The sequence below is a fragment of the Acartia tonsa genome, chromosome 12 (genome assembly GCF_053477335.1).
Source record: "Acartia tonsa isolate MP-2025a chromosome 12, ASM5347733v1, whole genome shotgun sequence".
Classification (NCBI taxonomy): Eukaryota; Metazoa; Arthropoda; class Copepoda; order Calanoida; family Acartiidae; genus Acartia; species Acartia tonsa.
Genome location: NC_137271.1, coordinates 1,265,040 through 1,281,806, shown reverse-complemented (window position 1 = coordinate 1,281,806; position 16,767 = coordinate 1,265,040). Strand labels below are relative to the sequence as shown.

The 16,767-nt window shown below is 30.5% G+C and overlaps 1 protein-coding gene across 2 annotated transcripts in view; it reads right to left on the bottom strand.

Moving 5' to 3' along the window:
* Window positions 1-258: 258 nt before the first annotated feature.
* The window catches only part of Ppn (proteoglycan-like sulfated glycoprotein papilin), a 30,545-nt gene continuing 14,036 nt past the window's right edge, over window positions 259-16,767 (bottom strand). Inside the window, exons 18-50 of one of the 2 annotated variants that reach the window (XM_080180168.1) lie at window positions 16,676-16,764; window positions 16,124-16,250; window positions 15,768-15,876; window positions 14,756-14,867; window positions 14,422-14,498; window positions 13,842-13,937; window positions 13,444-13,527; window positions 13,066-13,130; window positions 12,187-12,301; window positions 11,699-11,772; window positions 11,287-11,493; window positions 10,827-10,930; window positions 10,614-10,722; window positions 10,329-10,407; window positions 9,824-9,941; window positions 9,171-9,333; window positions 8,737-8,939; window positions 8,124-8,324; window positions 7,643-7,753; window positions 7,350-7,422; window positions 6,793-6,894; window positions 6,263-6,383; window positions 5,980-6,059; window positions 5,489-5,628; window positions 5,168-5,253; window positions 4,864-4,970; window positions 4,347-4,486; window positions 3,830-3,958; window positions 3,485-3,596; window positions 2,937-2,991; window positions 2,620-2,696; window positions 2,352-2,469; window positions 259-2,131 (exon numbers count right to left, since the gene is read on the bottom strand). In XM_080180168.1, the coding sequence (XP_080036294.1) occupies window positions 2,109-2,131; window positions 2,352-2,469; window positions 2,620-2,696; window positions 2,937-2,991; window positions 3,485-3,596; window positions 3,830-3,958; window positions 4,347-4,486; window positions 4,864-4,970; window positions 5,168-5,253; window positions 5,489-5,628; window positions 5,980-6,059; window positions 6,263-6,383; window positions 6,793-6,894; window positions 7,350-7,422; window positions 7,643-7,753; window positions 8,124-8,324; window positions 8,737-8,939; window positions 9,171-9,333; window positions 9,824-9,941; window positions 10,329-10,407; window positions 10,614-10,722; window positions 10,827-10,930; window positions 11,287-11,493; window positions 11,699-11,772; window positions 12,187-12,301; window positions 13,066-13,130; window positions 13,444-13,527; window positions 13,842-13,937; window positions 14,422-14,498; window positions 14,756-14,867; window positions 15,768-15,876; window positions 16,124-16,250; window positions 16,676-16,764 (3,606 nt within the window). In that variant the 3' untranslated portion in view covers window positions 259-2,108. The remainder of the gene's footprint in view (window positions 2,132-2,351; window positions 2,470-2,619; window positions 2,697-2,936; window positions 2,992-3,484; window positions 3,597-3,829; window positions 3,959-4,346; window positions 4,487-4,863; window positions 4,971-5,167; window positions 5,254-5,488; window positions 5,629-5,979; window positions 6,060-6,262; window positions 6,384-6,792; window positions 6,895-7,349; window positions 7,423-7,642; window positions 7,754-8,123; window positions 8,325-8,736; window positions 8,940-9,170; window positions 9,334-9,823; window positions 9,942-10,328; window positions 10,408-10,613; window positions 10,723-10,826; window positions 10,931-11,286; window positions 11,494-11,698; window positions 11,773-12,186; window positions 12,302-13,065; window positions 13,131-13,443; window positions 13,528-13,841; window positions 13,938-14,421; window positions 14,499-14,755; window positions 14,868-15,767; window positions 15,877-16,123; window positions 16,251-16,675; window positions 16,765-16,767) is intronic. The other variant, XM_080180169.1, reaches the window with a different exon arrangement.

Here is a 16,767-nt window from a genome sequence, read left to right as displayed (position 1 = left end):
GTAATAAATTCTAAAAGGCTAATAGCTTGCAGAGTAATTTACCACATAACCTATTGTAATAACTATTTTTATTTAAAGAACAAGCCTCATGAAATGTTTTATTAAACAAATTGTATTTTTCAGATAATTTGTCAAATATGTTTTACAGAGCAGAAATCATGTTTTTTGATAATTAGTCAACAATTCATAAATTTAGCTGTATCATTTATCTTTCTGTGTTTATTTGTGTGTTATAATCAATATATATAAGAAAACACATGCTTGCAGATACTTTATTAGTCATAGAAATGTACAAAAATATCAAATTTAAAAAAAAAATATATCACAGATATTAATATTATTATTAGAAATTACTCAATGGACATTTTTTTAGAAATCTTTGTTAAATGTTAAATTGTCAACATTGGATTTTCAAAACTGTATATTGGCTAAATGGCAGTTTTCTTATTATTAAATGCTTTGAACACAAAATTAAGCAGGTTAAATTTGACTATTTATGATAATAATTCATTTTAGATAAAAAATATAAATAATTTGTACGAATCCTAAGCTTTCAATAACTGACTAAAAAAATCATAAATAAATCAATTTAGTATACAAAACAATAATAAATTAATATTTATTATTAAAAGCCTATGATAAGCCCTTACATGCTAAACATGAAGAAAAACAGACTACATTTTCAAAACTAAAAAAAATAAAAAAAAATAACAAATTATAGGCTTACTTTACAAAAATATGTTGACCTCTTAAATTTATATGTATCTTCACAATTTACAAATTAACCTTTTTTTAAAGGCATTTGAAGGTTTTACTTGACCTGGTAAAAAAATCAGTTAACCTCTGGGGACAAGATTTTAGAAAGTTTTAATTAAAATTTTTCAAATGCATCCATTTTTTAATCATGGTCCCTTAAACCTAAAACATTCCATGATTTTATCATAAGAAAAAATAAATTGAAAGACTGTGTGATTTTCATAGTATATAATTCCATACATAAAAATAAATAAAAGAAAACAATTAAAAATCAAAAATCATGAAATGGTCCCTTACAAACTAAACCATGAAAAAAATGACCAGAATAAAAAAATGAAAATCTATTGTGTAAGTCTTTTTTTAGCATATGTTAGCATTGGTTGTCAATTATTATTATGTAAATGTCTCATAGTCAAAAGAGAGTGTTTAAATTTTGTTAGTGTTATATAGTCATTGAATTGATTAATAATTTCAATCATTTGGTCATTAATCTCAGGGGTCCCTTAAATCTAAAACCCCAAGAAAATTTGAAAAAGTCTCTAATAGCTTTTGATACTTTAAAGACCTTTTTATTTTCTATTGAGGGTCCCTTACAAACTAAAGCCTCCAAAACTTTCAATGCTTAAAGTTTTCAAAATGATCAAAACTTTAAAAAGGCACAAATTTGCTAAAACAATAAACATTCAAACTAATCGGAGGGTCCCTTATAAACTAAAATACTCTAGTACAAAAACTTTAAAAGTATTATATTATGAATTTTCTTAACAAATTGTATTATTTTTGTTTAGTTCTACTAAGCAAAACTATATACTTTTAAAAGCTTTAGTACTAGAGGTTCCTTAAATCTAAAATTCCTTTACTGATTCAATTCTACCATTGTTTTTAATGTATTTTGTTTAGACTTAAATAGAATTTTAAAATAATTCTTTGACAATGATGCTGTAATTCATTATCTTTTAAAAGCAAAAAAGCTCTTTCAGCTTCCCTCAAAAACACGGAGAAGACATTTTTTTATTTTGTTCCAAAAGATTATTTACTTTTAAGAAGACTATTATGATTTTTAGAAATATTTAGACACATCGATTTTTAGATTATAACAATCTTTCATATATATTGGGTTATACTTTTAGTTCAATTAACTCCTATATTACCAAGTTATAACCATTGTATTAATGAATAAGATTGTGTGTCTGTTTAACAGGGAAAAAGTATCTAAAAATCTAGAAATCATATCATATGAATTACATTCCTTGAAACAGAAAAGGGTCCCTTACAAACTAAGGCAATACTCATTATTCATAATCATTTCCAGTTTGTTATCAGCATATCAGTTCAGTTTGAATACATCTATATTAAGGTGAATATGGTATTTGGCCTGAAACAAAAAGTTGAATTAGATACTTATTCAATTAAACTTTTTAGCAATGAAATCACTATAAAAAAATTTTTTCTAACAATCTATTAATCTATCTTCTCTGCGCCCTATCTATTTTTTATCTTGTGTTAGTTTTTACCTCAATAACTCTTTATATAGGTATCTGTCTAACAACATAGCTATCAATCTATCTATTTATCGAAATATCTAACTAATATACCTGCTAAAGTACAGCTCCTACAACAGAACTTGGCATAGTATCTGTTGCCACAATATCTGGCCTTCACAATCAGCTTGCAGTTGGCAAAGTAGGGGTTGTCTGTACAATCATCTTGCACCTGGGGAAAAAAATCTTTCTTTCTCATGTTTTTTTTACTTAAGTTTGAGGTTAAAAATTAATGGGAATTATTTAAAATATATTCTTCTTGTCATAAACCAAACTTACTTTTGAAGCTCACAAAGAAACAATTTTTTTATAAAGATTATACCTGGATATCCTCTATGACAATGTTAGCAGTATCTTCAGCCTCATTATATCCATTACTTGCCTTACAGGTGTAATCACCTAAAAATAACAATTGTATTCAGGCAGAGGATATGGTGAATAATTGATAATGATATGGATTCTATACTAGGAAGGACAAGGAATGAACATTTACAGGCTATTGTCAGAAAAGCAAGTGTAGTATCTAAGGCTTATATCAAATTATGCTTGTATTTCATTCTTATATACAATAACTAAAAGCTAAAAAAAACATTGATACTTTTCTTATACAGGACAAATTTAGGATTCTCCTGTGCATACCTGAATCATTTGTACCAGCACCATAAATAGCCAAGGTATTATTATGTCTCAACATCTAAATTACAAAAATATAATGTTATTGAATGTTTTATAACGATATTATGCTTCAGAACTTAATGTACAAAAACAAAATATTTGGAAGGGCGTTGCTACAAAACATCTAAGTACATAAGGTTTAATGTTACAAAAATATATATAATGCTACTAAATAGCCACACAACATATACTAAGGTAGATTAGGTTAGGTTGTATGGTTTGGAGGTAAACATTGTAACTTGTTTTTTACAATTCTTTGTAGCAGATGTTAGGCAAAGCTATTTTGTAATGAGGCTATTTGTACCAGAGGCAATTTCATCGATGATATTTTGATTGAGACTATTAACATTAGATGTTTAGTAAGATAAGGTCTTTTTTAGAGTCAGATCTTTTATAGCAACGCCATTTGAAAGGAAAAAAGGCTGCATAGCAATATAAAATTCTAAATGTGGGTAAAATAACTTTTGGGAAGATAGGGCAGTATTTTCATAAATGTTATTTCAAAGACTTACCAAAACTCTGGAATTCTCTCTAACCCTATCTCCATCCTTGTACCATGAAATGGTTGGTCGGCTGTAGCTGTTGACATCACATGGTATCAACACATGGGAGTTCACTGGGAACCTAAGATTATAATTTACTAATTTGATAACTAATTATTTTGAACTAAAGTATGGTTGTTTAAATTAAAGTGACCAATAATAGTTAATATTAATTGTTCCATCTGTCTAACATAATTAAAACAGTAAAAACATGTAACTTACTAATGGATTAAGTAATATTTAAGTAAACAAATATTCTGATATAATGAAGAGTTGATTATGTATGTATATTAATTACAAAACTGGTAATATTACCTATTTTGAGGCATAGAAACACTAACAGTAATATAGCCAGGTCTTGGTCTGTTGGGATTAGCTGTGGTTGGTTCAGGTCTTCTGTTGTAGTCCCATCCATCTGGACGCTGTGGTCGGTACCCAGGTCTACTGTAAAATATAATTTGGATTAGTAATTCTATTCAGATTAAACTTGAACTTATTTGACAGATAAACTTAACAAATTATGTTAAGTATTTTCAAAATTTACCCTATTTATAACCATATAAACATGTTGTGTACCAATACATTAGTCTTAATAGTGTTAATTTTTTAATTTTAATTTCATTCTTTTTTTTCTATTCAGGCTAAATATGGAATCCTAACTAAAACTAAATACTACGGATTGTTGCTTGTAAAAATTTGAATAAATTATGGGAAAATAAAAGAAATGAAAATTGGCAACATTTTTCTCTTCTTATAAAACTTAGCTAATAGATTCTTTATATAATATTGAATTAAATGTTTGTTAATCTGATGTCATACTCAATAGTTTTACCTGGTAGTTGTAGTAACTGGAGCTACTGGTGTACCAACAACATATCTCAGAAACTTTTCTTCACCAGGTCCTGGAGACACAGGTCCATATACCTTCATCTCAACTGTAAAGGAAGCAGCTTCTCCCAATCCATTGTAGGCCTATTCATTTTCATTAATACACAAATTTTTTTTGGTTACTTTTAAAAACAATCCTATTAAGATTAATTATTAACGAGCTATAATGATTTTAAATTTATGTTTTATGACTATAAATGGTATATTGATGTAAATCATGTTAAAATCTGTTAAATCTGTTTGAAAATTAATATTTTTTAAGAGTACTGTTACATTACATTATGTCAATATTTTATTTTGACAAAGAAACAATATAAATTATTTTTTATCTGGATATTTTTGTGATTATCTATTTTCATATCATTATACTTAAATGATCTTTTTTTGGCTTATTAATCTTTCTATTTGAAAAGGTCATACTTGCTGCATTTCAAATCCTACATTGCGTTTTTTCTCAATACCTGGCAAGTGTAGGGTCCAAGATCTGAGAGGGACACAGTTCTAATCCTTAGTGTAAAGTCCTCCTCTTGTGCTATGTTATCTGAGTTCAATGGCAGGATCTTGGTTCCTTAATATCAGGGATTCAATGTCAATAATTTAATATCAATGGAAATATTGATTATCTTTTTGTTTTAGTTAAAGAGAAACCATAAACAACCAATTATTTTTTTTAAAGTCAAATTTCAAGAGATAGCTTTGTAACTTATTATAAATTTACAATAAATTCCCAACTGTTGACATATTTCTAAACCAAATTTTGTTTACCTTTCCACCAGGTTACTGTAGGTCTAGGCCAACCATAAGCTCTGCAAGCAATAACAGCTGGGGCACCCAATGACATGATAATATTCCTAAAGATAAAACAATTAGGGAACATAATTATTGGTATAAAATTTTGGACACTTCTTGATGAAGACAACCAAACAAAATTCAATAAAAATACCCAAAGTTTATGTGTCAATAAGTAAGATAATGTGGTTATAAAACTTTGGGTAGCAGTTAAATTTAGAGTCCAATATTCTCTTTTCTCCCAGGAATACAAAATGAAATCTGTATTAGAAGCAATTTTGGATTTTTCTGTTATACCTGTTAGATTCCATGATATTAGCAGCCAGTTCCCTTGCATTGTTTACAGTAAGCAGGACAGGTTTAGTGATGGGAGGACCCCGTCCATTATCTGCATATGCATCATAACGTCCTTGGTCCTCAGGTCTGGCTCCAACAACCTTTAATGAAAAAAGTAAAGAAAATTTAAAAAAGTTAATTACCTAAAAATTTGTTAATAATTACTTTTGATTTGATCAAGTAGTCCAAAAGTTAGTTACAATACTATGTCACTGTAAGGGTCTGTGACAGCTATTGTATGATTTGGTACAATTGCCTTGGTCTATATATTGATGCAAAAAAAAACTCACAAACAAATGTTTTGGAATCAAAGGGTTGTGATTTTCTGTTTTGTATAATTTATTATCAACTTTTTGTCCAGGAATGGTATCCTTTTTTATATTCAAGTGATATGTCTAAAATAGCAAGTATGAAATTGTGTTAGTGAACATTAAGAATATAAAAATTGTAACCTGCAAAGTTCCATCAGGCAAAATAGAAAATCTTCCTCTCATAGTGTCAACATTGCGGTTGTTCTTTCTCCAGTAAACATCTAAAAATATGAAAAAAATATAAGGATAAGAGACAAATTGGACAAAGTTGCAAAGTGATATTTTGCATAAAATTAAACTTAGATGATATTAATTATTAGGCATGCCATGCTATCAGGCCAATTTTGCTGAAGACCTTGCTATTGTACTTATGTTATGAACATTAATGTAAAAAAAACTCTAAAGTCAAGATATTGTTTTAAACCTGGTTTAGGATTTCCATTGACTCTGATTGCCAGGGAAGCAACATCTCCTTCATTGACAATAATATTTGGACTCACTACTTCTATCTTTGGAGCATTGGGGTCCTCAGGAGCTACCGTTTCCTGAATGATAACATTGGAACTAACTACTTCTAACTACAGAGCATTATAATCTACAGTTTCCTAAATAATAGAATTAGGACTATCTACTTCTAACTTAGGAACATTATAATCTTTTGAGGGTACAGTTTCCTAAAAAATGATTATAGGATTAATTACTTTTATCCTATATAATCAGATAAACTTCTTCTAACTTGTTCAACATTACAATCTACAGGAGCTACAACTCCCTAAACAATAACATTTGAAAGTACTATTTGTATCTTATGAGCATTAAGATCTTCAGAGGCTACAATTCCCTAAACAATAGCATTAGGAAGCACTACTTGTATCCTGGGAGCATTATGATCTTTAGGAGCTATAGATTCCTAAGTTATAACATTTATAATAAGTCCAGTAACTTATAACTAACCTGTTCATAATCCACCATTCCAGGATCTTTGGCAGCAGTGACACAAGATTTTCCACATCCATTGTAGCAACACTTTTGTTCTCCAGAACAATCACCATCAGTCTAAATATATTTGTATAAAGAATTTTATAAGTTCATGTTTCTGTCTAAATATTTTATGTAACTAAAGGTTCGTTTTCTGGTAGTTAGAGTAAGGGACATTCACCAGCTAACAAACAGGTGATATTCATTTATACTGTTAGTCAATCATGATTTTACCACGAAGGGAGTTGTTTATTATATAAGTCCCCAAAGTTTTATAATATTACTTTTTTATTTGTTAGTTTAAAAACTTTGAGTACATTTGATTAGTTGGTTCAATAAGTTAATTGTCCAAATGTTTCAACCACTTATTGTAATCTACAGAAGGGGTAATTTGTGAATCATCATCAGGGATGTAAATCAATATATTGGTCATTTTCTTATTCCTTTAGATCTCTATTTTACCAAGGTTCAACAAATTTCCTAGGTAGGCAATTAGATATTTATATGAAATAATATTGATATATCACTATTACCTGACAATCCTCATTACAGTTAGCTTCATCATCTCTACTAAGTTTGGGACAAATACCTTCTTTGGTGTCATCCCTGAAATTACACTTGGTAAACAGAGTGAATTATAATAATCTATTCATATATCTGATTCAGTAAAGTCAAAATGATGCTTATTATAAGACACATAATGATTCAATTTATGAGATTCTTTACTAGAGATTGGGAAATGAAATTGTAAATTTATTATATGGGTAATAAATAAAAAAAAGAATGTATATAATCAAAAGAATAATCCATAAAGTAAAAATGATACCTGCAAACAGCTCTGTAGATAGTTTCTCCCCTAGCAGTCCTTGGCTCAACCTTGCATGAGGTTCCTGCTGGACATGAAAATCCCTGGCAGGGCTCATTACAGTAACACTCTGATTTGTTCAGCAATTCATTATTTTTTTACATTAGAAAATATGGGTATAGTCACTTTTGTGACAATACCTCTTAAAGTGCTTATTAAAGTGCGTATTTTCACAGTAGCTTTTTCCTATTTCTAGCCCCTGCACAGGGCTCTAAACCTGCGAGCAATCACCTAACCTAACCTAAAATAACTTATTAAAAGCTATTGTAAAAATATGACAAAACATTCCTTAAGAGGCGTTGTCACAAAAGAACTATACCTGAAAATATTACTTCACTTCATCCTTTCATACAAATTGATACAAAAGTTTGGATATTGGGAAAAATCTTAATGCAAATTAAAAAAATCTTCCTTATAGAAATTATCAAATGGATGCTTTCCTTCACACTTAGTTCTATCATCATAGTATCTGAGAGTACCATAGGGACATCTCATGGCACTACATCTTCCCTCCGCCTCATCACAGTTGACATCACCAGTGCTGGCAGGTTCATCATAGTTGTTGGCACTAGGATCTGCTGCACCATTAGTGGGTACATCTACTGCACTTGGGCGGTCAACATTTGCTGGTGGTGGTCTATACCTGGGTTCAACAGAAATTTATAAATTTTCAATGGCATCTTAATAATTACTAGTGTTCATGCCCCTAGAGGCCTATAGTGGCACCTGACGAGTGGGGAGTTGAATTGAATAACCCAATTTTTATCTTAGATTTGAAAAGAAAAATGTATTTAAAATGGAAAGAGGGGTCAACCTTACCCTACCATTTTAATTTTTCTTCAGGAGTGATAATTTTTTAGGGGCGATTTCTCTTTAAAGGGTGGTGGTGCCCTCTCCCAAAATAGTTATAACCTTCACAGGAATTTGTAAATCAACCTGTAAAGGAGAATCATATTGGTTTAGTGGTTAGCAAGATCATTCACTACAAACAGAGAGACAGACATCCTGTTACTTTATTATTAGGATTATAAAAATTATCCTTTGATATGTCTTACCTGTCAACAGGATTAGCATTAGGTTCAGTCTGTTCACAGAATCCCATACAAACTTTAAAAGTTTTAAATCTATTCATGTTTCCAGAGCAACCACTGTAGATGAAAGCAGAACAGGTTTTGGCTCTGGAATCATAGTACCATCTCTCCAGGTTATCCTTGCAGGAGCTTAATCCCATGTCCACTGGCTGCTTACAGATGGCATCCTATTCAAGATAAAATAATAAGAGCTAATACTATACAGTCTGTAATTCAGTAAAACCAAAGAATGTCAATTATAAGTAAAATGAACATAATTCATAAGTGTATGTAGTTTATATACTGTATTATATTACATAGAATGCCTGTACAAAGATGATAGTTTGATAAAGTAACCCTGGGTTGAGATGGATTAATAGCTTTAAAACTGTATGTGGACAAAAATCTATACAACTAACCTTTGATATTGTAGACTGTTGTTCCACCTCAGGTTCCTCTCTGCTCAGACAGACAAGTTCACATTCCTTGATGGAGCTAAACCTGTTTCCATTTCCCTCACAACCACCAAATGTGAACTCAAGACACTCCTTGTCATCAGAGTCATAATAGAACTTGCGGAACCTAAAATGATTACAAAATATATTGCCTTGCCATATTGGCATATCTAACAGAAATTTGATAATAGCTATTTATCACATCGTATCATAAACAGCTATTTTATATAAAAATTTACAATTGTAAGATTACAAAAAGTTTTTAGCCTAAAGATGTCAAAGACACTGTCTTTAAAAAATGGTTTTAATCTTTTGATTGTACATTTTAGTATTTTTAGATAACTGGATTTATGATGCTATATATAATTTTTAGTATGGCTGTGAACTGGTTCTAATCCACCAGATATTAATCCGTTTTGAACTGATACAGAAAAAACTAAAGTAAACTATAATTCAGAAATACTATTATAGGATAATTGAGTATTTGTTGTTTCAACTTCAAAGAAACTGATGATTTCTAGATAAGAAATATAGGGATGTAGGACTTTACTTAAAACTTTTAAAAAGAGTAGCCATGTTTTATAATTATAATAAAAATTATTTAATTCATAAGTTACCTGCCATAACAAGGTCCAATATCCCTAGCTTGTCCACAGACATCCTGGTTCTTGAACCTACCACACTGTCTTTCACACTGCTCCTCAGATTCAAATCTGTTGGCATTACCCTCACAACCTATTTATAATTGTATCATTTGTGTTAATGTTTTTTATTAGGTTCTTTAGTATAATCTTGGAATACTAATAATAAAAATTTAATCCCTAACTTGATGTCTCAGTGAGTTAACTTTGTTAAAAAATAAAATATAAAACTTGTGATTATCCATAAAATAAATTTCCTGTAAAGATTGTGTTAATTTTTTCATCTGGCTATTTCATTAAATTGATAATAGTGTTTTGCTATGTAATCTTATTTTCATTCTTTTTACAACTTACATTTAAAAGCATATTTTTATATTTCACAAGAAAATTAGCAATTTCGAATCTTTCACCAAAAGTATTACTCATGTGTGTTATTTATAGTATGTAAGAAATAAAAAAAAAACATATTCAATATTGTTACCTCCATAGGTGAAACCAGTGCAAACTCCTTTCTTTGAATCGAAAGACCAAGAAGGAATGTTATCTGTGCATGGTCCTTCCTGAATGATGCAATTAGTTTTTAAAGAATTTCAAAGTTATGAATTATTGCACATAGTCAATGATATTTGATATGACATTGACATTGAATTCAAGTTGTTAAAATGCATTTATAATGTTAAGAGAAACTATTGTATGACACAAAGATCTAGATTATGAATAAATTTGTATTCTTATTCCATTCCATATAGTAAGAATAATCTCATACCTTCATTTCCAGGCTACAAATATCAATGCCAGGAGCAATGGCATTGCCAGGTCTCTTTGGTCCTGTTCCCTGTTGGCATCTACTCTCACAGAACTCTATAGTATCAAACCTGAAAATGAAATGATAAGAGACATATTTAAGCTTCTCTAGTTGTAAGAAAATGTCTTGAAATTGATTTCAATATCTCATTTGTAATCAAAAAATCTTTGTTACCTATTTCCATTTCCTTCACAGCCACCATAAGTGAAGCTGTAGCAGTTATCCTGTTCAGGATCATACCAGAATTGTTCCAAGTTTCCATTGCATGGTCCAAGTACCTGCAATGAAAGTTAATTAATGTTTAAAATCTTCCCTGTCCCATTATTCAAATTGATCTGTAATACCAACCAAAGTTTTTACATACAATCTGTCTTTGCTAAACTAAAGATTTGAATCTTTATTGCTTAGTTCTAACTTATTTATTACATTAGTGATGATTGTCCTCTTTCTTAGATCCCCAAATATTATGCAAAACATTATAAGCAATAATGTTTGTTAAAAATTTTGCTATTACTTGACTAGCATTTGTTTAAACTTTGATTTAATAAATCGTAAAAATTAAGCTGTGATCCCTAAAATTGAAATCGCAATGTAAGTTTATTTTATAGGTTGTTTAAAAAACAAAGTAGTTTACCTTAGGCAAAGTACAAACATCTTGAGCATTGAAACATGAAGCTTCACAAGACTGCCTTGTCAAGAATCGGTTCCTATTACCCTCTTTTCCGCCATAAATAAAGCTCTTACAGACACCATCCTCGTGGTCATAATACCATCTGGGCTGCTTGGCCTCTCCCTTACCAGAGTCTTTGCCCTCAAAACAGAACTCAAGCTTGAATTCTTCCTGAAAGAGAAACAATCTAGTATCAATAATCTTCTCTATAATTCTAAATTATGTGTATGCCTTTCATTTTGCTATTTAAGGATTTCTGTACATCAGAGACCATCCATTTCAAATCATAAAGAAATATGTATTGCTATTTTTGCTACTTTTGCTACTGTTTTTGATTTTGACATGCATTTTCTAAAGAAATAAATGTATGTTTAACCTGGATAGGAATGCTGTAGTCTGTTGAACATCTAGCTTCACAATCTTCCATTGTAAGGAAATTGTTCTTATTGCCTAAATTTAAGAATTATTATATAACAAAAAGTGTGTACCCTTTATTAGAACAATGAAATCTACCCAACTATCCCATGTATCCCCAAAACAAAATTAGTTTCTTTTGGACTTTCTTTTTACATGCGTGATCTAACAAAGTGTTAATCAAGCTATAAAGAGACTTTTATCTAAAAATTTAGATTTTGAACCACTAATTGATATAGGGATAATCCTGTACTTAAGATATGTATACAATACAATAATTGATAATTTTCTTTTAGTTAGGATAGGTTTAAAGAGGGGAAATAATTATGTAGCAATCATTTCCCATTATTTATTTGTTTATGAATACAAAATCTTGTTTGGTTATGTATAGGAGACTTAGCCCCAGGTAAGAAAAAATATTTTAGTGGTGGTTCTAATATTAATTCTTACCATCACAGCCACCAAACAGGAACTGCTGGCAAGTGCCCATGTTAGAATCAAAGAAATATCTCTCAACCATATCCCTACAAGGTCCAACCTTCTTCTCTAGCTGACAGATATCTCCCTAATATAATAATAATATTAGAAACAAAGAAATATATCTCTACCATATCCCTACAGGGTCCAACCTTCTTCTCTAGCTGACAGATATCTCCCTATATAATAATAATATTGGTAACAAAGAAATATATCTCTACCATATCCCTACAAGGTCCAACCTTCTTCTCTAGCTGACAGATATCTCCCTAATATAATAATAATATTAGAAACAAAGAAATATATCTCAACCATATCCCTACAGGGTCCAACCTTCTTCTCTAGCTGACAGATATCTCCCTATATAATAATAATATTGGTAACAAAGAAATATATCTCTACCATATCCCTACAGGGTCCAACCTTCTTCTCTAGTTGACAGATATCTCCCTAGTATAATAATAATATTGGTAACAAAGAAATATATCTCCACCATATCCCTGCAGGGCCCAACCTTCTTCTCTAGTTGACAGATATCTCCCTAATATAATAATAATATTGGTAACAAAGAAATATATCTCTACCATATCCCTACAGGGTCCAACTTTCTTCTCTAGCTGACAAATATCTCCCTAAAGTAACACTAGGCTAACAAATAAGACAAACAATTTTGATCATATCATTTCTCAGATGTTATTAATTTATTTATAAATCTTTTAACTTTTCAATATTCAATAAGTAAAATTAAAATTCTTATAGAGATAGTCAATACATTGATGTATTGTGAAAAAAATAACAAACATTTGTTAAATTTCACAATTTTGGACTGATTAAACATGTGTTAATAACTACCTGTAAGAATTCAGATGGACAAGATTTCTGGCATTCTACCTGGCTGTCAAACCTGTTTCCATTCCCTAGTAATAATAAATGAATTTTCTATCTTTTATAGCAGATAAATTATAAATAGATAATAGGTAGACCCTGAAAAAATTCAAATTTTTCTTATTTCTACATGGCTTATGTTTATGCAAGGATAGACAGACAATTACAGACTGACATAGTGGTTTTTGACAGAATAGCGGATGGTCAGTCGCACAAAGAAATTGACAAAAGACAGACAGATAGACTTAAAGTCATATTATAAAAGCTCCTCCTCTGATAAACATTTTTATACATATATTTTTACACTGCAAAACTCAATTTGATTTTTTAGCATAATATCATTACCTTCACATCCTCCATAGTAGAAAGGCATACATCTCTTCTCCAGATTGTCAAAATACCATTTTGGCAGACGGTCCTGGCAAGGTCCTGCAATAAAAATATAGAAAATGTGTTCTGTACATTTATGATTGATTGATTGAAAAAATATAAGCTTACAAAGTAGACTAAATTGGTATTCTTCCATATGACTAGTCCTAACATATATGACTTTAAACAACAATTTGTTAAAGGCAATAACATCACAACTACAACGAAAACCTACCATTTGATTTTATAACCTTTATTTGTAAATCTTAACTGAAGGAAGTAAATGTAGTTGGATTATTTACAAGGTTTAAGGCTAATCTTATATTGATTGATGCTATGCGCCTGACATAGTAGCAGTTGTTACCATTCTATACCTGGAGATCTTGGTAGAAGACACATGGCTCTGGATCCACCTCCTTCCTCACAGGTATTGGAACATTCAGACATTGAGATAAAGCTGTTCAGATTTCCTAGATAATAAAGAGGTCATTACAATCACATTAAATAGAACATTGTAATTATTTCATCTTTTTATTTACAGGTATTAGAACATTTGGACATTAAGCTAAAGCTGTTCAGATTTCATAGATAATAAAAAGATTGTGATTGATAATATCAAATTATTTGATGAAAATGAAATTTGTCCAAACATTAATTTTCTAAATCAAGGTGGCTGACATATTTACAAACATATTTTTTTCACGCAAAATTATGTCCAATCCTATGATATATACTTGCATTTTAGTTAGTCTTTTTATCTTGTGAGGAAGGGGGGGGGATAAAGGGTAAAACCTCCGACGGAAAAAGTTATCAATAGATAAACACATGTTATACAAAATATTTGCTAACTAGTAATGTATTATACTGAACAATTATTTATTGAAAAAATCATGAAAGCTTTAGAACCAAAATTTACATTTAAACAAGGATATCTTTAATCAAAGTTGTGTTTACCTTTGCAGCCACCATAGTCGAACTCCTGGCATTTACCATCCTCCTTGTTGAAGCCAAATCTTGTAAAGTTACCAAGACTAAAACATTTATATTCATTTTATTTATTTCAATATAAGAAGCAATTTATAATTAGATCTATTCAAATGCCTCTAGCTATTTTTATATATCAATCATGCAGCTTAAATGTATACATCCTTCTCTCTAATTATCGACTATTTATTTGAAATACATTTTATTCCCTGATTTTTAAAAACAATAGGGTGGCTTATCTTTTAATTTTTATTTGCTTTAATATACTTTCTTTAAAATTTTATCTATCTAACAGTCAACCTACCAGGGTCCTTCCTCAATTGGTTGTTCACACTTGTTGGTATGCAGAAGTTTAAATTCAGATTCTTCACAAGTATCCTGACATTCCCTTTGACTCACAAACTTATTGTTATTTCCTAAATAATAATTATGTTTGTAATGGTGTATCAAGAATAACAATGTCCATACACAGAAAATAAAATCATAAACTCTTGTTAATTTAAAACAACAACAAAAAATGATAAAAATGAAAAGACAAAAGCAGCAAATAGGTAGGAATACAATTAAAGGGGCGTCGTAGCTCAGTGGTAATGCACTGAGTTATGGTGATGAGAGTTCAAGTTCTAGTCCCCATGTGGAAACTCGAATTTCTCAGTTGAATACTTTCACGCAACTTCCCCTGGTTGTGTAAGAAGGGGATTATTGAGTGAGTTTGGATACTTAATAGTTACATACATATTATCAGTACTACCCTTATCTCAAGCTCCTCTGCGGTGAGCGTCATTCATTACGGTGACTTAATTTGGGACACCTGCTATACTAGGCGAGGGTGAGGTAATAATGAGAAGCTCTCATGAAATAGCGGGTCAAGTCATAATATGCTTGAACGTGGAGCTTGATAGCCCTAGTGGCTATACAAAAGTGTTTCAGCCTACTCCACGACTACTTAGGTCCAAACCCTAAGAAACTATGGCTAATCAATCAATTGGAATACAATTATTTAAAGAAATATTAACACAATAAAATCAGTTGAATTCCTACATAGGATTTGAATACTTCAATCTTTGGTGCATTAGATATAAACAAAGGTTGAAACATAGTTTAAGTAAAAGCAATAGTGAATGATTTTCTCCAAAAGTGTAATATATTGAAATGTTTTGTTTTGTTAAAAATTAAAAAAAGAATAATAATTAGAGGGGGAGTGGAGAGAGAAGTAGTTTATGAAATATGTGAATGTTAGTTTTAAAATGTAAAGTTATACAGTGACTCTTCTTACAGAATCAAATCTATCAACTTTAATACTTAGTTTTGCTTACCAAGACAGCCACCATAGGTAAAAGCTTGACAGGATCCAGTATCTCTGTTGAATCCATACTTCTGGTAGAAACCTTCACATGGTCCAGGTACAATTGGTAAGTTACAAGCCTGCAAGAATATAAATTATGACTAAAAACTATCATGATTTTACAACAAAGCAACAATTAAGAATTGTGAAATAATTCATATACAATGTATATTTTAGAAAATAGAATTTTAGTGCAAGAGGGTCATGAAAAATTAGACAAATTATAATAGTATAGAGGTGTTAATTAAATTACTTTAAAGTAAAAACATTTTACTAGCTCTGATGATAAATGCAATAATAAAGTTATTAGTGAAAAAGCATACTTACATCTTTGCCAGTAGGTTCAACACAAACAGCATCACACTCTTCCTTTGTTTCAAACCTGTTCCTGTTACCACCCTCTCCACCATACCAGAACCTGGTACAACCACCATACTCCATGTCAAAGAACCACCTGTAAAATATCAAATAGTGTAAATTTAATTTTCATATTTGGCTACTCACCTTCAGGCTTCTGAGGGCGCTTGAGGAAAGGGTCAACCCTTTACCTTTAATAGTTATAACATGAGGGGTGATGATCTTTTTCTAGAAGAAATTTTTTCCTGGCAGGGTGAAGTTGGTTTAATGGTTAACAATATATTGAGCTGCATACAGACACACTAACATAATCATCCTGTTACTTTTATATGAGGATTAGGGGATATTATGTGTTAGTACCTAGTACCCATAATAACCTAACCCAATCTGATCTAAGGAAATAAACAATCATATGAAAAACAGCTTCCCTTGCATATTTTCATTCATTTACAAAATAGATAGTGGGGTTTTTCTTAACAAGGCACTTTTTGGGAAATCAACATCCAAATCAATTGTACTTACTTGACTTCAAAGTTCCTAGCTGGTCCTCTGTCCTTCTCAAGTCCACAAACTTCTGCTGGAGGCTCTGGTAGCTCTTGCTCTTCACATCTCTG